This window comes from Bombus impatiens, unplaced genomic scaffold, assembly GCF_000188095.3.
Source record: "Bombus impatiens unplaced genomic scaffold, BIMP_2.2 scf_0010, whole genome shotgun sequence".
NCBI classification, from domain to species: domain Eukaryota; kingdom Metazoa; phylum Arthropoda; class Insecta; order Hymenoptera; family Apidae; genus Bombus; species Bombus impatiens.
The window spans coordinates 1,235,646-1,259,295 of NT_176429.1; the positions used below are offsets into that span (position 1 = coordinate 1,235,646).

The 23,650-nt window shown below is 38.5% G+C and overlaps 1 protein-coding gene across 3 annotated transcripts in view; it reads right to left on the minus strand.

The window, feature by feature from the left end:
• LOC100749777 (neuroligin-4, Y-linked-like) overlaps positions 1-23,650 on the minus strand; it is an 87,665-nt gene that overhangs the window by 16,334 nt on the left and 47,681 nt on the right. For all 3 annotated transcript variants that reach the window (XM_012391396.3, XM_024366251.2, XM_003484419.4), the window contains 5 exons: positions 20,404-20,815; positions 19,654-19,964; positions 8,698-8,995; positions 5,213-5,365; positions 3,899-4,099 (listed from right to left, as the gene is read on the minus strand). In XM_012391396.3, coding sequence (XP_012246819.1) covers positions 3,899-4,099; positions 5,213-5,365; positions 8,698-8,995; positions 19,654-19,848 — 847 coding nt within the window. In that variant the 5' untranslated portion in view covers positions 19,849-19,964; positions 20,404-20,815. The remainder of the gene's footprint in view (positions 1-3,898; positions 4,100-5,212; positions 5,366-8,697; positions 8,996-19,653; positions 19,965-20,403; positions 20,816-23,650) is intronic.

Here is a 23,650-nt window from a genome sequence, read left to right on the forward strand (position 1 = left end):
GATAAAACAAACAGACAGGACAGACGCGAGAGAGAGTTGCTTCGAATGCTTGCGGCTGTCTGAACAGGATCCATGCCGCTTCTCGGCCATTTCCAGCCGGGTTCCGGTTGCACCGGAAATGTTACCAAACAGTTTACATCTTCGGCCTGGCCTTTACAGCTCCGGGAACACGCTGTCTCCGTTCCAGAAGCTGGCAGGAAAAGGAGGAAAACAGCTTTTCCTTCGTTGCCCAAGGTTGCAACACGGCAACTCTTCAACCACCGTTCCTATTTCTCTTTCTTTCTTTGCTCGCTTTTTCGACCTCGATACGCCAGCAACGAGCGACTTCCTGTGAATAAAACGAGGCAACGAGGCTCTTCCGACGCGTCGTGGAAACGCGGGTAAAAATCCACTCGGCCGATGGTGATGCTGGAAATCGAGGAATCAAGCTGATGCGCGCCTCGACTTTTATGCTTCTGCCTCGCTCCCGTTCACGCCATTTCCAACTGGCGAATTTCGAGGAAGTTGCAGGAAATTACGGCCTGTTGCCGAGGCTACGAAACATTCGTTTCTTACGGACGTTTTTCGTGTATTTTGTATACGTGATTTCAAGGGCTTTCTTTATATCGAACAAAAACGAAGAGAATTTACCATTCTTCTGTATTTCGTTCTTGCCGAGAAGTGTTATCGTCGTATCGAGCATACGTGGTTGTTAGAGTTATTACTTTGGATCATTATGCTTATATGGAAAATTTAATGGTGTAAAAGTGCACGTAATACGCAAAGGTACTCGTATAGTACTCGTTATAATATTAAGCAGTACCCCTTAGAAATAGTAATTTACATAACCAGCCGCGATGTACATAATTATGGTGCGTCGAACCCTCAACGAATGCGAATACTTTTAATATTTATTTATAATTACCGAGAGTTTCGCTTGAACACTTTTCGACTTGGAATTTGAGAGGAAAATAGATATATTTCGAATAACCTAGAAAAATACACCGAGCTATGAAAATCTCCTTTTGTGGAGAAAAATTTCTTCGCTCTAATCCTAACGATATTTTTTGAAGCCATCGAAGCCATTAAAACCATTGCTGCATTCTCCTTCGAACAAAGATGCAAAGATATTTTATTCTCGCAACCCCTTCTGCAGACCTCAAACCGTACCTTTTAAAATGCTTTCCGTTTCATGTTGATACGATTTCTTGTCCCGAAGATATTGTCGAAGGAAACATCATTTTTGCTGTTCCTTTACGGCTGTCCTCCCTCGCGCTTACTGACCTGTCCCAAGCCTGGCACGTATGCAGTGGTCGGTGACAGCGGCCGAGTCAGCGCTTTTTTCCCTACTATTATAAGGGCGACGCGTACGCATTTCCAAAGGAAAGAAGTGGGTCACGAAATTTCGCCCACCATTCAACGCTCTCCGTGCACTCGACGTGCTCCGATTTTCGTGCCTCGTATCTCGAAAACCGATTCGGATATCGACTTGTAACAAAATGCATCCTCGAGTGCCACGGTAGTGGTACGTACGGTTTAGTCCTGTTACGGTGCTACAGCTCCACGGTATTCACCGAGTGCATTTCGGTTTTAAATTTCGTCGTTCCTTTCGGGTGGATCTTGTAGTTGAAACTAATGCGGTATCGAGTGCCTGATGGTTTACCTGCTATTGAATACGCTAATGCTGCTCTTCACGGATTTCTCTCGCATATATCTCGGTCTCTTAGGAAATCTTCGAGCTTTGAATATCCTTCTTTCCCTAAGAAGTCTTTAAACGTAACTCGTCGTGTTATTAATTGCGAAAATGGTATCTTTTATTAGTTTCGCACGATCCTTTTATCGTTGGTATTTTTCTTAGTGCTGTGACTATTGCTCGGAGGTCTTTTATTTTATCGGTATTTCTGCTTCAGCGTTTTCGGTATTTCTTCTTCGTCAGAATTCCTTTGGCTATTATATTTTATTTCTGAAATTCTTTTCTTTTTGGTATTTCTTTTCTTTGGGTTTATTATTGTTACTGAAATTCTGTTTTCTGTTATTCACATTCTAATATTTCATTATGTTAGAGAATATTTTCGCAAACTATCATTAAAGAGAAACGGATAGGATGATGGATTATTTTCCATCGACATAGAACAAGGGGAATAATCGATCTCTAGTGCGTCTTAATATCAACGAGAACTTCGAGAGGAAGTGTCAATGTTCTTGCCAGACAGAAAATAAAATAATAACAGGAGCACATGTGCTGTGCTCTTAATTATTCATTGATAAATAAGCGTGCTTTATTTCGTGGGTCAGCGCAGTTTCAAAGTATAATTAATGTTCCTACGCGTTGCTCGAGTTTCTATGGCAATATTATACTTTACGAATATTTACGCTGCACTTCAGCTGTACATGTATATTTGTCTTAGAAGCACATCGACGTTTCTGTGGTTATCTGTTCTCATTTTGTTCAAATCTTTTAACGTCGGACAATTCTCAGTGAATTAATTATAATAAGTACCAACTGTTCTATCTAAATAATATTTAACATAGAAATTGTGAAAGTTTGATAAACCTTTCATCGATAATCGAAATCCAAATTAAATCAGTCTGCAGACAAATTGAATTAGCTTCAGGAACGTAGTCTAACTCTTTACTATAACTTAACCAACAATTAACAAACTATTTCATCGACTGACAGAACCAGTTTTATCATTTTCCAAAAATGTCAAACGAAATATCTCTCTTCATTGAAACCCATTTTCTCTTCTTAACTGTACACTAATCGCACAAAGCAAAGTGAATGAAAAAATACCAGGAATATCACGACCCCATAGGGTAAATCCCGCCAACTATGAAAAACCAAATTCCAGTAGTTAAAGCCAAAAAGTGGAACGTCCAATCTGTACTACAGAGAGAGTCCGATAAAAAATACATTTTCGGTTCTCGAGGAATAAAACGAAGCCACGTAATTTGTCACTATCCACGCGAGATCAATACGCACGATTTTTTCATCCCTCTTCCCTTTGTCCCCTGCTCCCACCCCACGTGAGATGTCGTACTATCTCGATCGTCGATCCGGTAGGGTTTGCCAGACTAATCTCTTGCCGATTAATCTATCGAGTGTCGGGTAGCCAGGATCTCGCCTAATCGCGACCGACACGCGATATTTCTGCTCTATTTCGAATCGATTTTCATCCATGCCGCTTGTTATTGTACGGTCCTTCGTCATCGTGGTCGGCCCACCGACTCTCGCAATTTGTCTTCGACACGGCCGAATGTGTTTAATTTTTGGAAAACAAGCGTTTAATGCTCATCGGAATTCCAGATTATATCGATGTGTTGGTGTATTCTGTAATGTGTAACACAAAGCAGAAGAAAAATGAATATTTTATCGGAGAGAAAGTCTTCCTCTGAAAAAACGAATTAGGGAAAATTGTGTACTTTTTTAAATCTTTCTGCGTTCTTTCATTTTCAGTCCAATTGTAAAGTTTTCTCGTGTTAATAAGTATCTCAAGTTCTTAAAAACTCTTACCGATACGCGTGATTTCTTGTTTCAATTGTACATGTTAGACATTTCCCTGAAACATTGCAAATCTTGTTTGTTTGCCAGAATGAGAGCAAGATTGAAATAGAAAAGTTGGAGGATCGTAGGAGGGTTAAACGAGCGAGACAAAGGTCCTATTTTATCAAGAATTATGAAGAAATATTATATGAAAGATGTTCAGGAATATATCAAAGATTAAGTCTAACTCTCAACTGTTGCAGTTTCTCTCTAATGCGAGGCAGGAAGTTTAATTTTTGACGTCGCGTTCGCGTGTTTTATAACGTGTAGGACAGAGGAGAAAGAAAGACGAGGCGTTTCTTTAGAAATAACGCGTTCGTGCGTCATTTTATCTTGCTGCACAGTATTGCACAGAATAAAATTCAATTCGCTCACCCTTGCCATAAGGAGCAAGTAGAAGAAGGTTCACCAGCGCAGCTCCAGTATCGTGTCCAATCAACGTGATTTTTGTCGGATCGCCTCCAAAAGCAGCGATATTTTCACGTACCCAGCGTAGTCCCATAGCGATATCCTTCAAGGCCAGATTTCCACCAGATCCTGGCGTTCTGTCTGGATACGGACGAGTCCTCAAGAAACCTGGAGCATTTCCAACCATATTTGACTCCACCTTATTTGTTTATCAAAGAAATATGTACAATATTATACTAATTTTCTTTTCCATTTGAGTAAAAATTTACTCTCATTTCTATCTTCGAATATTCTTCGATTCTCTTACTATTTATTCATAGATATCAATACATTTACGAAATTTATGTGTATCCGAAGAATCATTAGGAACTTATCGACTAATTTGAAACGTTAGACGATAAAGAATCTATATTCGATATTATAATAACAATCTGGTCAATTTCATATATTAAAAATAAATCTTTTCTTATTTACTGTTTCTATCGTTATCTCAATTTATCGTTATTCGGTTTCATGTTATAAAATGATATACAATTAAAATACCATTTATATCGCAAATGAGATCTATCTTTTTTCCATCGTGCTTAATTCCACGACAAAGTTATGCCGGATATCTGAGTGCCGTTCGATTACAGGAAAACGGATACCATAGGGAACAGTTTGTTTCTACATTTACGGATACCGTAATTGAATATACTAAAGGAACCGTAAAATATTAATCCGCTATCGGATGGATTTATACGACCGTTGGACGCGCGCAATTATAACGTTAAATAATGCGACCGTGTCGTTTGTGTTTCTGCCATAGAGCCGTGCACGTGTGTACGTTTCGTTTGGACAGAGTTTAACGCGGCAAATGAATAATGAGCAAGCTTTTGGGGAATAAGAATTCATCCGAGTTGGATGAATTATTTATTCGGTGTTCCTGCTTTATTTGTGTTTTCTTATTTACCCTGCATTATTCATGAGAACTTACAGTTTTTTACTTTCGTTTTACGTTTTCAGTTTTCGCGAATAAAAATGGCGTTACGTGAATACACGTGCTTTTTTCTTCGGATTTTATGTGCGATCGATTAAGGAAAATAATGGCAAAGCCTGCAACTTGAATGCGTCTATATGTTGTCGTTGCGTAATTTTGATATTACGTGTACACGTATCTGAATCTGAAAAATATTGTCTTGGCTATTTATCATCGTTATAATAATATCACTGTGGAAAGAAGCGATTTATTCGTTGGTTAAAAATTATAATTCTCGTTGTATGTATAAAAATGATACGTACCTAAGATTCCAAGACGATAATTAAGGGTGATTACTATGACGTGTCCAGCGCTTGCCAAAACGGACCCATCGTAGATGTTTCCCGTTCCCCATTCGAAACTTTCACCGTGAACGTACACCATCACAGCGTATGGTGCTTCTAGTCCTCGTGAACCTACGGAATTTCATAATTTCAGTTCTGAAATCTACTATTATTAATATCGCGATTATATGTGGAATTATATTAATATTGTAATCTGTTCTAATAGTATTTCATAAAATCTCGATATCTCCCTGCCTATATTAATATATTTTGAAGAAATATTTTTAACGAAGCGATATAATATTTCCATTTAACGATATCAATTTAATTAACGAATTACAAGCTGATTCGTCGAAGAGATGCGCGAGTCAGATCTTTAATACGTAACGTAACATTCGATTTACCTTGACAACTCAAGCCATTACCTCGTTATCGAGATCAATCGATCTTACAATGATTTATTACCATGGTAATAATCCAGCCTGCATTCACGTAGCCCATATATTTCGAAAACACGTCGTTCATCATTAACGCCACCTCCAAAAGTGTCCTTCTACCGTGAAACAACGCGTAATTAAATGATAAGAGATCGTTGGGCGATTTCATAAGGGAAACTCTCAGACCGGGGAAGAACGACGAGCAGGTTGAATTGGCTGGATTTAAATTCATTAGACGCAAGGGGTGGTTTTACGTCCGGAACAGCGTGGTGTCAGTTTGCTCCAAGTGCACGGCTTGTTACCCCTAGTAATGGTGAGTTACGTTGCAATAACTTCTGCATTTCTCCACGCGTAGAGCTTGTGTTTATTAACTTGGAAAATATAATTTTATTACGTTACATTTTGCATGTATCCTTTAACACATTTTCAGTATTAAGAAATATTATTCGTATTTGCCTATTCTAGATTATACGCTTTTATTCGAGTTTCAGCTCATTCTCTTTTTGCAAAGAAATCAAAGTACCACAGGAAAGAATAGTTTTCTTCCTCGAAACAACCAAACATTTTTACTTTATGCCAAGAATTATTTCGTCCATTTGATTTAGAGTACTACGATAATTTTCGATACCCAATAATCAAAATTTGTTTTTTCATAATAAATAAAGAGAAATTTATGACAAATTCAAATATTACATTATCCCCGTGTACATAGGTATATCGATTTGTTCACGCTTACAGGAACCTGTACGAAGTTTATGCACATAATAAATTCCTCCCATAACCGCAAACCGTATCATAAAAACTACCATCAAGTACATCATAAAATAAACTCTGACGAGTATGTAAAATAAAACTTCCAGGCAAACTAAGCTAAAGCATCGTATATACTTTCAAACTCAAAAATCATTATCACGCCATAAAAACAACAAAAAATAAAATCCGAAATTCCAATACGAAAATTCCACTCTGTTTCGCGCGAAAAATATAAATCAACTGTATTCCCATTTCTTTCTTTCAGGAATTTTTAGAACACTAGAAGAGATTCAATGGTCGATCGAAATCGATTTTCTGCGCGATTAATTCCGCCTGTTATCCGTTTACTTGTCACCGTAATATCACGTTGGCCAGGTATCGTTAATCGCGCTCCAATCACGGCCAAATCGCTCTTTAACCGGTTGCTATAGCGGAAACGGACGCGAAGCGATTAGCGGGCGACGACGGTTTTATTGGTTTCGTCGAAAATTCAATTTCTCTATCGCGTTACAATCCGCTCGACCGATTTAATTGGCAGCGGCTCGCCTGATCGAAAACGGCGAAACAACAACGGTGAAGCTCCCTCGCGATTTCCTCGATTACGTAACAACCATCCCCCTTTCCGCCCCAGCTTGTGTTTCATCGTGTACAAGGGAGAGACACCGGTGGAAAAAATTCGGCTAAATCGTTGATTGGGATGATACACGGTTTGTGTGGTGAAACAGAGGGAAAATAAAACGAGTATTTCGCTCGTTATCGTGAACCGGATTTTTTTCCAAATGGAGAGAAGACCTGGCGTGGTAATGTGTGGTTGATCAAGACCAGAATTGGCCACGACTAAGATATACCGTTACTCTATATCTATTTACGGCGTGTAATTCCAACGAGGGTCATACGTTATACGCGTGTTTGCATAGAAATTGCATTTCATGTAAAAAAAGAGTGTTCGTGTAATTTCGAATATTTCCATTGTATCTTGTTACTAATTCTTATTTTCTCTTCTTTATACCTTTCTCTTGTTTGTCATTACTTCATTTGCAATCTACTTTATCCCATGTTGAAACACGTTATTACATAACAAATGCGTATTTCCCTGCCATCAAATTCCCGGGGAAGACCACGAAAGTCAAACTTTTAATTCCAATCTCAACTTTTCATCGTGCAATTTCGTCCTCCGTGTTCACACGTTATTTCTCTTTTTTTCTTCCCATCGAGTAATTTATAGATGCAGAACAAGAGGAGTAGTCATTCGTTCAGAAATGCGTCTAAACATAAGCAAGTGCCAACTCTTTGGAGATTAGGAGAAGCTTGTATAAAAACCGTACGCAATAATTAATTAAAAAATATTTGCTGACCATATGGAAATAATTTTTCGCCATATATCCAAGTATTTGTCAATAGAAATTTATTAAAAAACTAATAGATTGCAATGAATTCTCAACGTTGACGTAAATTCGACCGACGTGAATTTGCCCTCGTAAATTCGACTACGACGTTCATCGAATGATATACGAGGCGGCTTTTACTTTCGCGACAATACCAGGCATAAAGGTCGTAATTACTTGGGAACTAATTACTCGAGGAAGTAACTTGTTTCGTAATATCGTATTATTCCATAAACAGACGATAGGTGGCAGGCTTGAAATTTCCTGGCCGTGTGTTATTAACGCGTGCTAATTAATTGCGAGCATTACACCTTGAATCTTGCGAATATAAAGGCGAGATTCGCGCGTTTAATTAGATACTTAATGCGCGACACATATTCCCTCGTCTTTCCTTTTATTCTCCCTCATTAACGTTATGTCAGCAACTCGTGACGTTTGCCTGGCGTTTTTCCGCGAATGTTGAATATAAGTTTGTTAATTACGCAATGAACCAAAAAAAAAAAAAAAAAAAAAAAAGAGAAACAGAGAGAAAGGAGAGGAAAAATGAAAAGAGGAGTTCCAGAAAAAGAGACAATTGTTACTTATGAAAAAGAGACAATTTTTGTGTTCCAATATAATAAACCGCTTTCCTGTGATTTATTTTCAACAGTGATAAAAACGTGAATTGTCCTTTTTCCATATAAAAGTAAAGTTATTCGGTTATTCAAACAATGCGTTTCACGATTAGTTGCAAAAGCACTGTCTCCGCTGTATATTCTAGATGTTGACATTTTATTCTCAACATCTAGAAAGCAATAAAATATAAAAATGATTAAAGCAGGCTTGTTACACAAGTAAAGACAAGAAGAAAGAAAAGGAGAAACGTAACACAGAGTTTTCTTCTACTTACCACTGCCGGGTATGTACAGGTTCAAAAACAGGCAGTCCTCGCTCTGGTTGGTCAGGAACATGTACAAACGTTTCAGCTGCTGGTATCTGCCTAGAGGCATTTGCAACAAAGCAGCTGTGTCATTGCTGATGTCCGGAAAGTGCTGGGGGCAAACCGCGCCGAAGGAATCCGCCAGTTTGATGCCGTCCCAGGGGATCGGCGATATCGGTGGTCGAAATCGTAAATCTCCTACGGGAGGTGCCGCGTACGGTATACCCCGGAACACTTCTACGGGATCTAAGTGCCTGCTGTTCAAATCCTGCGACAGATACACGAGATACTATGTATTGCCAAAAAAATATATATCAAAGGAATGAAAGCTTGGATGATTTTATCAACTTCACACACGAAACGACTGTAATCGAAAAAAGTATTTGAAAATAGATTTTTGTAGATATCTTATGAAAATAGTAAAAAATGTCTAGTAGAAAAGTTAGTAAAACTCGTAGAGAAAAGTAGCGATAATTTTAAACTGTCTTTTATTCGCCACTGTATATATAAGTTTCCAATAATTCATAGATACGATCCTGAAATCACATTCGCCGATAGATGGGATTTTCGATTAGCTATATGAATTTCGACAGACTCTAATAACCACAAAAGTACCTCGTTACTTGAATTCGGTGTGCGCAGACCAGATAGCGAGATCTCTGGCGGTAATATCTCTGCCCGGGAACATACAGTTAGATGTAAATCCTCTATTTTATGTACATAAACGTGGCTCGGATGTTCCTGTTCCGAAAACTAATTACCTAATTACCCCCTGCGTTTCGATTATCTCTGCTTGACGAGAAGATCTGCTGGATTCCCGGCAATCCACGAGCATCGCAGTTTCTCTCATCGAACGATCGACTTCTGTCTCTCCTTTCGAACAACCGAAATTTTCTTTTAGCGAGACAGTATTTTGACGAAAAAAAAGGCAAGAATTATCGTAGAAAAGATTTGTTAATTCAGTAATTAATAGTAATTTAAAGATTCGTTAATTATTGAATACGTTTTTAAACTTTGACGCTCTATTTTACCATTAGACTACTAAGCTTTTCTCCGCGCTATGTACCGTGACTTTTGCTTCGCTTCGACCGATATAATTACAATGCCGTATCGAAGTTGAAATTAAAATGACACATGCAATTCATAAAAATTTTCTACGGCGAGTGTTCGAATACTTTTGCGAGCCATTGTACTCGCATACGTATGTGCATATTCAATGCTATTTCCACCGCTTTTTCCACACTCTGCACATGTTTCTAAACGCCCATGTATATTTATCGTGGATACATGAAACTATGGATACAACGTTGAGGTACAAACATTTTTATTTCCAATCAATCGCTTCAGAGAACGGTATAAATTCGCGAGACGTTTGCGTGTGGCCGTTAACGAAACTCGATAATTGCTTTCGCTAGATATAATTGCGCAGAGAGAGGGGGAGAGAGAGAGACAGAGAGAGAGACAGACAGAAAGAGAATGGAAGAGAAAGAAAAAAGAAGGAGAGAAAATGGATGGAGAAAACATTGACATTCTTGGAAGCAATTATACCAGAAGGGCTAATAAATCTCGTTTGGTGCGCGTCGACGTTAATTGCACCTCCGGTTGGTGGCCGTGAGAGGTGAACTTTCGTCTCTTCTTTTCCACCCCTATTGAGAAGGACGATGGAGCCGCATCGAGTTCAAAATCACGAATTCCCATTAACTGGAGGATTCGCGATGTTACCCGGAGAATGATAAAGAGAGCAAGCTGACAATGTTGGAAAGACGTGAAAAAAATTCTTGCCCCTCGGCCTTGTTTCTACCCTCCAGCTCTCTATAATTATGGCATTTTCTATCTTGAACGCTGTCGAAAGGAATTTTATAATGGAAGATAAGTTTTTATCGAGGATTTATAATATCAGTGCCATGGAACTGATATTGATAAGAATCTAATATATTATAGTACGAAAAAATGAAAAATGAAAGAATAAGATAAATTCGATTAAAATTATTTTTACACCATCCCTGCCCACTTTCCATTTTCTACGTAAGTAGGACATTTCAATGCTTGGATTTTTCACCATTGTCAATTTGACGTGCAAAAATGAATTAAGTTCAAACGAATCAAATGCTTTCTTTCTTTATCGTCTTAATTTTCTCCCTTTCTTTCCTTGTTTCTTTATTCCACTTTTATCCTTTGTCGTTTCTCTTTTATCTTCCGCTTCTATTCATCCACTGCCTCTGTTCTTTCCTCGCCATTATTCCCTCTGGTTTTTCCGATTGTGGAAATATTCGTGTGCGGAAATTCCGTAAGCCCGGTAATCAAACAGGTCCATCAAAAAATAACGCTTCTCCATGACGCTCGGAAACAACGAGAGCTGGATGACCAAAAATATACCACGCATACCAATGCTCAGAAACTGACGACTTTGCGTTAATTTTGAAACCACGGGCTCCGATTCAGTTCGGTTCGGGATTTTATTTAAAAAAACGAAGAAAAGAAAACGCGCAAAGAAGAGAGAAAAAGATAATTGTAATGGGAGCGAATGTTCGATCGCGGGGAAAAATCGACGAGGGTGGAGAAAATATTTAAATGAAAAAAAAGAAGCGCCCTGACGATTCGATTCGACCTCGTTCGCGCTTGTGTTTTCGAGTCCGTAAAAAATTAACGACCTTCACCTGGCGTTGCAGCGTCGACAATCAGCGTTCATGTTGGTGAAAACGTCTATGAAGCAACGTTGTTGATGCGTTATTTATTCCCGCGGGGTCATTGATTTCCCTCGTCGTCGCGCGATTGATTTCTGTTGGTACACCCACGCAATTATCATCCCTCTCTGTTTATTCTTTTATCTTGGCTCTGCCTGTGCTCTTTTTGGTCCTTTTTTCGCTTTCATTTCGGTTTGCTGCGGGACTTTGATTCCAGGAAAATCGAGCGCTCGATGCGTTGATTTTGAAGTTTGTAACGAGTCGGATGTCGATGTGTGCTTCGTGTTCTGGTTTACCATCGCTGCGACACTTGAAACGTATGAAACGCGGAAGAATGTGTCGTAGAAATGGTCGATTAAAATATTCGACGAACGCGCGAAAAATAAGACGCTTTCGAACGATATTTGTATCACTTACTCTACTAGTGATACGTCTGATCGTAGATGGACCTATATCACTGTTACAATATTGTTGCACTATTTTCTCGTTTAACGCATTTCAATTTACTTCGTTCTCTTGTTATTTGTTTATTATTTTTATATTTTCTACAATCTATTATAAAAATAAATTATTGTAATTTTATAGAAACGTTTATTAAAACGCACTCATTGTCAAACGAAATTGAAAATTAAATAGAAAAACGAACGAGCGAGCAGTAATGTTAAATATAATTACTGGAAACTTTTATAAATTCGGCGCGTAATTAAAATTTCGAATACGTTTTATACTAAAATTTCATAAAGATCAGAAAATTAAAGGGACTTGTATGTATATAGGGTAAAATAAATTATACGCTCGCGGTGGCACGAAAAGCTGAAACACTGTTAGTGATACGAGTTTGCTTTCATTCGGATAGCCCTTACATGTGATATAGAAGCGCTTCCTTCTGTACTTTTTAACCCGAGTATAATTTTCGAAAACCGTTGCGAGCAAAAATTGACGCCAACTCACGCGGTGTTGAATGAAAAAATTCCATTTTGTGGTCACGAGACGAGAGAGACCCGTGAAAAATCCCCTCGAAACGACCATACAACAACGCGTGAACTATCTTTCTAAAACGTCCAAACAATCGCAATGGACAGTCTCTTTATTACGTCAATTTGAAAAAATGCATATTTCCACGGCAATTTCCCAGTGAAAAGAGGTGTCGTCGCACTCGAGTCCCAACGACATTAAAATAATTTTCGAAATATATTTTCGCGCCAATATCTCGCGAGTCCGCAGAAAACCACAAATATTTACGCGCTGTTGTGCTACGGACAAAAATATTTCATTGTCCTCGAGAGGGAAAAAAATGGTAAAAAAGAAAAAAAAAGAAGAGGGAAAAGCAAGAGAAGAATAACGCTGAAAGCTCGTATTAAAGCGCGAGAGTAAAAAAAAAAAAAAATAGCGCTCGGTTAGTGCAACTTGGACTGCGTAATGCGTTCATAGACGCACAAACGCGTCGAACGGTCGTGCTTAAGAATTAAAGAGCAGATCTGGGCCACGGCGATAAATAGATCGACTAGAAAATCCGAGACGGTGCTTTCTTAGTTTATGGAGAAGTTGTACTTATGCTGCCCTGCTTCGAGCCGAGCAATTTTCCGCTAATGCCCTCATGAAAGAAAGAAAGATCTCGTACACACGGCCCGTATCCTGTGAAATTACACTGTTCCTCGAGATATGGTTCCGGCCGTATTACCCTCGAATTCTCGTAAATTTAATTCGTTGGGGAGGGAAAGTCGAACTTCGTGAGTCTAATGGAAATTGGAGACGGCTAGAAAAAAAGCTCGAATACCTTGGGAGGAGCAGAATGATTTTGCGTTAAGGAAACGGTAAGTAGCGTTAGGTGACCTTAACGTGAAATCCCTTAAAAATCTACTTTTCTTTCTTTCTGACCTTTCTCCCAACTTTTTATTATTTTAATTAAGCTTATAATCTTCCAACTCTAAAAATTCGTTCTTATTTCAACGATCTTTCAATATCATCATTTCCAAACATTTTAATTCCCTAATTTAAAACAAAATCCTTTAAAAAATCTACCCTGTTTTTCTTCTTTTACTCTCGCCTTAACGTTCAATTTACGATTCCTAAACTTTAAAAACTCTTCTAACAATCTATTGGTACCGATCTTTCGTACCTCTTAATTGTCCTTTCCTTTATTAATGATCATCGATAACTTCGCTCTTAAATTTCTTAAAAGACGTAAATCCTTTCCTAACTCATCCACGATAGCATCGTCATTCTCGGTACGATGCAAATTTTCCACTGAACCATAAAAGTTCACGCGAAGTGGCCACGAGTTGCGAACGCGTCGCTACGGAAAATTCGACGAGACATTTTCATTTCCACTTGCAAGTTAGTTTATCATCCATAAAATCTCAGCGATGCGACAGCTGCCCCGACTGTACCGCGTGTCATCGGCAATTGACATGTAAACTGTTAAATATTTTATTAGTAGGTCATAGTTACTGGCAAGCAACGTTCAACGTGTATACGATGTCCATCGTTCCGGGTAGCTAACGTAATGTCATCGTTCCGTAATTATGTTGGTATTACCGGCCGACCATTATTATTGTCAGACTGCGGCATATACACCGTGCACATATTAGACTGTTTGAGCGACGGACTAACGTAACTCCGTAATTACCCCGTGATTAACGTAATACGATCGATAGTAACGAATAGCGTACTTCGCCATGAAATTATGAACAATTTTTATCCTGAATTACGAAGCATGGTATTATAAAACGTATAAGAAAGTGTGAATTTATTGAACGTTTGATAAGAGTTCGTTTTTATTTATGAATTGTGTATTTCGAGAGAGCCGGAGTGGTTGGTATATGTACCAAGCTTATTCTCTAATATATATATATATGATATATTGGGTTGGCAACTAAGTGATTGCGGATTTTGCCATTAGATGATAATGACAAAATCCGTAATCCAATAGTAGAACGTGCTATTTAGCTCGAATATACGGTCAGTTTTAGTACGCATGTCCTTAGCCCTTCTTTCAGCTACTTTAGACTAGTGAAATGTTAGGTGATAATGACAACATCCACAATCGCTTAGTTGTCAACCCAATAATTTTAAGTATTATATTTTGTGAGTATACACAGGTACGTGCACAAAGGTTCACCGAAAAATTCGACTACGTACTTGAAAATACCTTTTACGAATATATCGCGTTATACGAAATATTTTGAAATTTCATTGGCATTGTTATGAGACTATAACGGCATATTGAAACTACAAGCTATATAGTATTATAGATGCAAGTACGTACTTGGCAGAGATCAAAAAAGTACTTCAACAGTTAATTATCCATTAAGTTAATAAACCTGGATATTCAGTGGGGTCGTATTAGAATAATCTCCTATCGATTATCTGTCCTCTCTAGTTGCGATTATGCAAATTCATCTATACGTGACAAGTTTTTAAACTTGATTTTGTCGAAAGTGCTATCTGCAAAGTAATTTTGTTGTTCTTGATTTTCGTTTCGACCTACAGAATTTACTTGTCCGCTACACATCGAATTTAGGACAATGGTATGTATCTTAAGTTTGTATAGTGTAGCCGAATCAAGATCCAGACAACACACTTATTACACTCTTCGTCCTCTCGAGCGTCGTAGGAAAGAGAGATACGCAATCCGGTGTATACGTGAGGCGACTGCTTAATCGGCGAATCATTATAATTCCTTTTCGCAGGCGGCAATTTTGCCTCGAAACCATCCGCGTGCAGACGTGATCGTAATTCTCATTATCGCGGTGGCGCATGGAAAAGTTTCAACCCCGCCAAGTGGAATTCGAACAATTCCTGCTGGCCAGGACTGACTGGCAAAAAAATTGCTTCGTCCCGTAATAGATCTGGTAAAAGAGAAGAGCGTATTTAAAAGAGGGTTAGCTAACGAAGAAAGAAAAATAGCCAACGAGCTATAATAGAGTCTTCAGAGTATGAAGAGGGACTTGTTAAATAGCAGAACGTGTTATTTAACTTGAACGTACGGTCAGTTTTAGCACGCATGTCCTTCGTCCTGCTTTCAACTACTTTAGACAAGTGAAACGTTCGTTCCTTGTGTTTGCGCTTGGGCGTTTAATTTTTCAACCGAAAAAATTATGTACACGGTTGAGATATCAAAGAGAATTGTTTACTATTTTGGGCGATATATACGTAAAAATTTAATAATCGATTCAAAAATGGGTTTAAAAGGAAAATTTCAACATTTTAGTAGGATCTTTCCGGTGTATAAATTTTTGATATTCCAATATTTCACACTATAAATGTCTACGGGATGTTCAATATTAATACTTAATACGAGTGCTTTTAAAAAGCTTCTGAAAGTAATTGATAAACAGAATTTTTAACTACCATGATCAATAATACTAAATGTTCAAAGAAAATCCATCGTATTTATCGTAAAACAACATCATAATACGAAAACACTGTTTGGCATGATACGAAAATCCAGAGCTTTCTATTCTAAACTGTCACGTATTATTCGCATTCCTTACGATCATATTCTTTGGTTTACATCTAAAGAAAAAAAAAGCTTACCAAGCTATTTGTCGAAGACACGTAGAAAATTCTTGTTCTTCATATCTGAAATTCACTGTGCAAAACCAACGATAGCCGTCAGAAGGTTAGGGCGGTTTCGAGCAAAAAGAATCAACGAGAACGGTGTCAAATCTTGCGCGATTCCGCGCGGAACGGAAACGAGGGAGCGCGCGGTCGTTCCGGCTGAACTGCGGACCCGTAATTTACCGAGCGTTTTTAGCCTGGCCAGTCCCGTTGGATGGATGGATAACGAGAAAAGTTTTTCGCCCGGGACGCCTGCTGGTCTTTACATTACGCGCTGCAACTCGCTCGTTTCTCGTTCGCCTGGCTCGCTCCATTTCGCGCGATTGAGTGCTACAAGAGGGAAACGTCGCAATGTCAATCGTTTCGCTACGTCGGCGTAGCGCGTTGCCCTACCGATCTGTAAATACGATCGTTTCTAAGGGAAGATTTGCGAGAACGAGCTTGACCCGTTATTCTTTATTCATTCCACGATCGTCATTCTTTCGCGGTTGAAAAAGGAAAGGTAGTAGAGCGATACGTTTGTTCGTCAGAATTCTAATTTCAAACGAGTTTTCCGAGCTAGCGAAATTCCGAATTGGCTCGTGACTCTGCTACGATCCTTGAATTTTTATGTTTCAGGAAGATGTTTAACGTAAAATTGAAGCGAGAATATACATATCGGTAATAATCTTTTTATTTAGTTGTAACCGAAGATATTTTTTATTGCCAGAAAAAATATAATTGGATGGAGAATAAGCGGAAGAGCGTTGCAGGATTAAAAATTGTTTGATTTTATGGGACGCGTAGCGACTACAAACTTTTGCTCGATGATATATGTAAAATTCACATTCGGTTTATAATCTCGAGTTCGTAAATCAGTTGATCTGAAAATATCGAATAGCTTGAAACTTCAACGACCGATATACTCATTTTCTATCAACGATCTCAAGTATTATCGAGCAAGCGTTCGAGTGCTCTACGTTACCCGACATAAAAGAGAAAGATTTAAAATTCAAAAACGACGATGCTTGCTATCGCCTGAATTGCTTAAACTCGCGGAAAGAGGGTCGGATAAAAGATTGAATAAAAGGTGCTCGACAATCGGCGGATACTTTTCACGCTCGCGAAATTGGCTGTCCGCTTTCGTCACAGTACTGGATTGCCTATAAAATCATTCGACGTCCATCGATCCTTCCCCTTGTCGATATGAATATCTATTAAACGCAATTCACGTCTCGCAGCGCGACGCGACGTGGCGATTGTCGCAGTAAACGTCAAGTTGGCGTCGTTTTTGCCGGTTGATTGACGTCGTAAAAATCCGACACGAATATTTCCTTTTCAAATGATAGACGCGACGACACCGATGTTTAAAAAAAACAATTCTCTGAAAAGCACACCTTTTATTTTGTATACACGCAGAGCGATGAAGTGTCGTTCGAGTGAAAAAAAGAAAGAAAGGAATTGAATGGAGGATAATTGAAATGAACCGGCGAGTTTGTCTGAATGATGGAAGTAATATTGGTGAACTAAATTATGGAAAATATTTATTGCAGCGCTGCTGTGTATGGATATGTATGACACCTGTATTCGGTATGTTATTTACGTTTTATGTTTTCTATATGAAAAATTTTGAAAACTCTACAAATGCAATTAGAAGTTACTGACGTCCTATCGTGCTAGCGAACATAGTTATCGCGTGTCATTGCAATCCAATTGGCGAACTGTGATAAATATTTGGCTGAAATCGATAGACATTTTGTACGAGAATAAATTTGTTACGTAATGGAATTATGTCACGTGGAATTTTTATTGTAATTCGAAATAGCGATTGGACAAGATCTCGAAAAAGGGGAAATGTAGCGAAAATTCTCAAAGTATTTTAATAAAAGAACATTTCAAATACGTTTATCACGTCAAAATCATAAAATCGATGTAAAAGACTGATATAGGGAAAACTATTTAATCTACGCGTATATTTCTTAATTAGAGAAACGGCGCGGAAATTGTATGTTCGTTGCTAAGGTGTTTGATAAATTAATTTGTTTCATAAATAAAGAAGTTATAGATCTAGAATCTTAACTATACGATTTTATACGGTTTCCTATACTAATCAGTACTATATACATACAAGGGATATAGAAGACTCGTAGCTACGCTGCACGTTTCATTCTACGGATTGATAATTACACACGATATCTTACGATAAACCGAGCATCCGTATCGTCTTCGAAGATTCCAAAAAATCATTTTCAGGCTCGGAACTTCAATCGTAATTTCCATCACGATTCGTTCCACAGAATCAGAGCTTCGAGAACGAACAAAAACGACTAAAAACTCGCTGCAAGAAAGTAAGACGTTTGGCGGTGGAGAGAATTTTTCGAGTATCCATATTCGCGGTCTCGGATTCATATTTCCACTGCATCGGATATTCAAACTCTATTCCTAGGCCAGGTAACCATTTCGTTCGATAGTCTCTCCCACCCTTTGGGGCCAGTGTGCTTCGCCGCGCCGCTAAAATGGCAGAAATCGATGTACTCAAATATTCCATGAATACCGCGGCAAAGATTTCTGAGCTTAAACGCGATGCGATACATAGTTATCGCGTTGGGAAATTATTTATACGATCGCATGCTTTACGACCAGGACACATCGAATCTCCTCTCTTCATCGACAATCCACCACCTTCACAAGGATTTTTAACGCTTTAACGGGAATTTTATCCGTCGACTGATCCAGTTTTCGTGACGCAATCTGCGTTACAACGGACCCTTTCAGGCTCCCTACGTGCACAAGGGTTATGTATTCAATATGTAAACCATCTGATAGTATGATCGATCCTTCCTCCCTTTCTGTTTTATTTCCATTCTTTGGGCGTACGAGTTGAGAAAACTTCGAATACGTTGCTTTTTATCTGCTACTTGATAGCATCGAGCGGGTAATGTTACCGTTGCTTGGATACTTGGATTTGTGGAAAAAGATGGAGTCAAAGAATAGCGCAGAGGAAAGATTTTTATCTCTGAAACAACTCGAATTTTGAGAATAAACCTGGTTTTAAAGCCAAGCTGTCAGAACCGAAGCAAATATGTCATGGTATATCTTTTGCATGTTTTGACACTAGAACTACCGGCATTTGAGACATAGCTATCTCTACCAAAGCCAGTCAAAACGACTGGTCTTTAAAAAATACGTAATAGTAGAATATTTGTATATTTATCGATCTATTATTATCTTACAAAAGGAACTCCATGTTCCGAGATCACAAAAACTATATAATAACAACTTTAATAATAACAATAAGTACAATAGTGAAGAATATACAGTACCAAAACCTTTGGTAACAAGAATATTAATAGATGTTTCAAAACATAGTTGCTTGAGTTTTTAATTGGCCTTAAATTGCGACGAAACGTGATTTCATCATTAATTTCAAAGCCTTCTTTTTACCGTACTTTAACAAATTCAAGCAACCCTCTCAAATTTTACAAAGATACACTCTCGATAATATACGGTTAAACTTAATAACGATACGAATATTCAATAACTCCAAAAAATAATTAAACGATGGATTATCGTATAATAGGATTATATTGCTTAAAACATTGCCCATCCGTTTGGCAACCCTTGAAATCGATATTCGGCTGAGCCACAGGCTCGTTTGTTCGGACGAATGACTTTCGAAGAGAAGAAAATCGATACATACCTGAAGAATCCCACGTATCTGTCCGCTCTTGGTCTCGACGATGCGCGAAGCGTAGCGGATCTGCGTGGCAGCTCGCGATACCTCGCGACCGATCAACACGAGGACAATAATCAACACGAGGCAGCTTTTCGATCTGCTCAAGGACCTCGTGACCAGCGGCCTCTTCCTGGCCGCCGGCTGGCATGGCAAGAGCATGACAGCATTTGCTGGCGGCCACTCGAAGCGACGCCAGCAGCATAACCGTCGAACACGACTTCAGCCACGGCCTCGAAGGTCTGCCGACCGCTCGCCGAGATCACCTCCGCTTGATTCTAAACATTCGAAATAATTTCGCTTTTCAACAAATATTTTATTACCTATCGGTTATCGTATTAATTCTTTTTTACTCGCACAGGCTACAGTATAATTGTAATTCTGTACCAACGACATTCAACCTTCTTCGCGTCATGACACAAGTAAACTAATTATTAGAATTAGTAATAATGATCTAATGTACAATATAAAATTGTTCCATATAGTATACCATAAAGCCTAACGTAATAATGTTTCCAATAGAAGCACTATTAGTAAAACGAAAGGGCTACTTTTTCATCAATTTTCTCCATAAATATACTTCCAACTACATTTACGTCAACGATTAACCAAGATCATCTTCGTTCCATGAGATGCTCGATTTATTTGAAAAAATAGCCCGCGGCAATCTCCTACACGCGTCTTATAACTCCGTCAAGATTGCATCGAGAGACTTACCTCAGCCGTCACCGGAAGCGATACAATGTTCTAGAGGTACTTTCAATCAGCGGGACGAGTCTCGAGTTATTTTGTAGGCCATACAACGTTCTTCGCCAACGAATCGCTTCGTAACTTCGTTATGCAAAACGTCTTTGAGTAGTTGCAGCTCGCGTGGCCCGCGGCTGAGATCCAGCCAGCCACTTCTGTTTCTTTTTCGCCTGTTCCTACCTTCCTTTCCTAACCCTCTCTTTCGGCTGTGCAAGTTAAATTGCACTCAAAACATCCCTCGAACACAGGAGGGAAGAACATGGCCCAGCCTGAATACTTTTTTCTCGTTTCCATGAGAATTCTCCTGGCTGCACGATCCTGGTCGTGGTTCTTTCCGAAATCGACGTGGCTGTTTCTAAATCGCTAGCGACCGAGGGACGATCTGAAATCAAGAGAAGGCGAACGTGAGTCCGGTTCTATGTAGAAGAAAGGATGTTAGGGGGGAGGGAGGTGAGAAGCTTGATCAGAGGGATGCCCCGAGGGAAAGCAAGTTTTCTCGAAGCAATCAGTGCCACTCCATGCTTGTATTTTCCATTGGATCGCTATTCTCATTCTCAACTAGCTGTACATATCTGCACTATGTTACTTTCCCTTCTCCAAGCTGCGTTTCTCTATTTCTTTTTAAATAAATCTCGATAATTTGAAATTCGAGACAACGTCCGTTCGAATTTTCAATGAAAGTCGAAGCTTCTGGTAACTACAGATGTTAGATGCGATTACATCGATGGATGTCGTTACTAAACGCTCAAATTTACATTTTCGTTATATCGGTTCTATCGATTGTACGTAGGCTTGCGACGAGCAATCTTTCGCGCTGCGAGATAAATCTTTAAAGCTGACAAGCTGCGCCGGATCGTGGTGGAAGATTGGACGAGGTTCGAGCGAAAAGAGCAAGATTAGCCCGTACCGGATGCTTCGTCTTCTCATAAGTAGCGATTTCAAATGTTTCGCGAAAACAACATTCGCGACAAATAGACCGAGAATGTTTCTGCAAATCTTGATAAATATAATTGAAACATTTACACCTACTAAATACTTCTACTTGGAACGAATATTACATTTTATGTATTTTATATACGTTCGTATTTTATATCACGTACATTTAGTGCAGTTTTGCACCTTTAACTTTACCATAAATGCACAAAACTCCGTAGTCTAATGATAACTGCGTAGAATCTCGTGTATGTATTAGAATGTGCTTATTTTCATTCGTGATTGTTTCTTTGTAAATTTGAATTTCGTACGTATGAATAAATAAACTTCATTATTTTATGGTAATTTGGAAAATTTAAATTGGATGTTTTTAAACCTCTGTAATATTTTCCTTTGGCAGACGAGAGGAAAGTAGGAATTATAAAGTGGACAAACGAGAAGTGAGTGTACGCAATAAATAATATCCGTACGTATTCATTAGTCGCGTATCGGTAAATGAGAACTGAATTCTACGTTTCACAGTACAACAATTGTTAATTGTTTTAAACGTCAGTGTTTGAACAAGAGGCAAATTTTAATTGTATCGTAATTTCAATTATTAGAATGCTTCGAGCCAGATAGATTTACAGGCGATTCCGTAAAAGCTTTCGTTCGAGCTTTCTCTTGTTACCTTTGCAAGCCTGTCATTATATAATTAAATTAATGCAATGCGATCCAAATAAAGAGTCAAAGAATTAAAAAAAAAGGATGTAGCAATCAGGTACCTTGACTTCTTTTCATTATTTTCTTCTAATTAAATAATTAACTCTCCCACGGGCGTCGATAGGTCTTTTTACATTCAGGAAGTAATTTCTTTCCCTTTATCCTCGCTTGTAATTTTTCACGAGAATAAAACTTTTGATACGTATTATTCCTTGTATTATTTTATTACATATTTATTACTTACATTTAGCATTGTTGTGTTTTAAATACATCCCAGATTAGTTGATAAAACATTTATTTTTATTTATTCGTCGTGAGAGATTTTCTTTTTTAATTCTAAGAAAATTCTTCCGAAATTCACTGATCCTCGATTACGTGGTATTCGCGTGTTCATCGAAAATTCCAGATAAGGGCATACCTACGTAGTTAAGGGTGCATTCGAGTGTAAAGAATGAGTGAGCCCGCGAGAACACGATTTGGAACCGTTATTCATGCCGCTAACAAAACGATTTGTCAACTTTATCGTTAATGCAACTCCTTGCGAGTTTCATAGACCTTTCAGGCTTCGTCCAGTGATAAAAAGAAACGTCGCGTGTCTCCTTCGCGTAGATTAACATTCTCTATGGTCCCTTCGAACACGATACCATCCTGACAGAAATTTATTATTAATCGAACTCGAACTTTTTTCATTTGTACCATGAAAAATTAAGCTGGAACGCATGCAAATACTCGGAGTGTTTCGCGTTAACGGAAGAAGACTCTTTGAGAATCCTAATGGATTTTCTTCTAAAGGACCAGCACCGTACTCAGCTAGCCGCAGAATGGAAAAATCTCTTTGATGCTCGACAAAACAATCTCTTTTCCGGTGAAATCGGGCTAATGATTCTGGTTTTCTTGAAAAATATGTGGAAAAGCGCGTATAAAACGGACACGAACTCTCAAAGCTTTGATGGTGTTTCAGGATTTAAGGGAATTCATACTGAAAAGTTGTACATAAGTACGGCGGGATATTGCACTGGTAAGCGAGGTTTTCAGCTCTTCAAAGCGAATCTTCATGGAGAACACCTGTTTTCCGGAAGTTAATACGTACAAAATAGAATTTCCCATCAGACTGGTGCGTTAATTTGCAAATTCTTACAGAGAATGCGAATATGTAAATGTTAACGATAATATTAATTTCTTTAAAATATTTCGAATCGATTGTCGTCGTGATATTATTTAACTTTAAAACCGATCTCAAAATTTATGTAGAGATTACAAGGTGCCCATTACAAACATATATGTACCTACTTGATAAAAAAGCCAGTCTACGGTATGAATTGAGTGAAACGAAATTTGTTTAGAGAAATTGCAAAATGTTTCGTATAGCATATACAACATGGACCTAAATATTTTCTATTACAAGTGTTTAAATACTTTCATGAACCAGCGTATATAACGCATTATCAGTTGTATTAATGAAATAACGTAGAACGCGCATGATGTGTCGTTGGTTTCGAATGGGTTAATAAACGATCTTCGTCCAGCTCTCCATCGCGCCCTTTTAATTCAATTGCACTCCCATTGGCGCGTTGACGGGCTA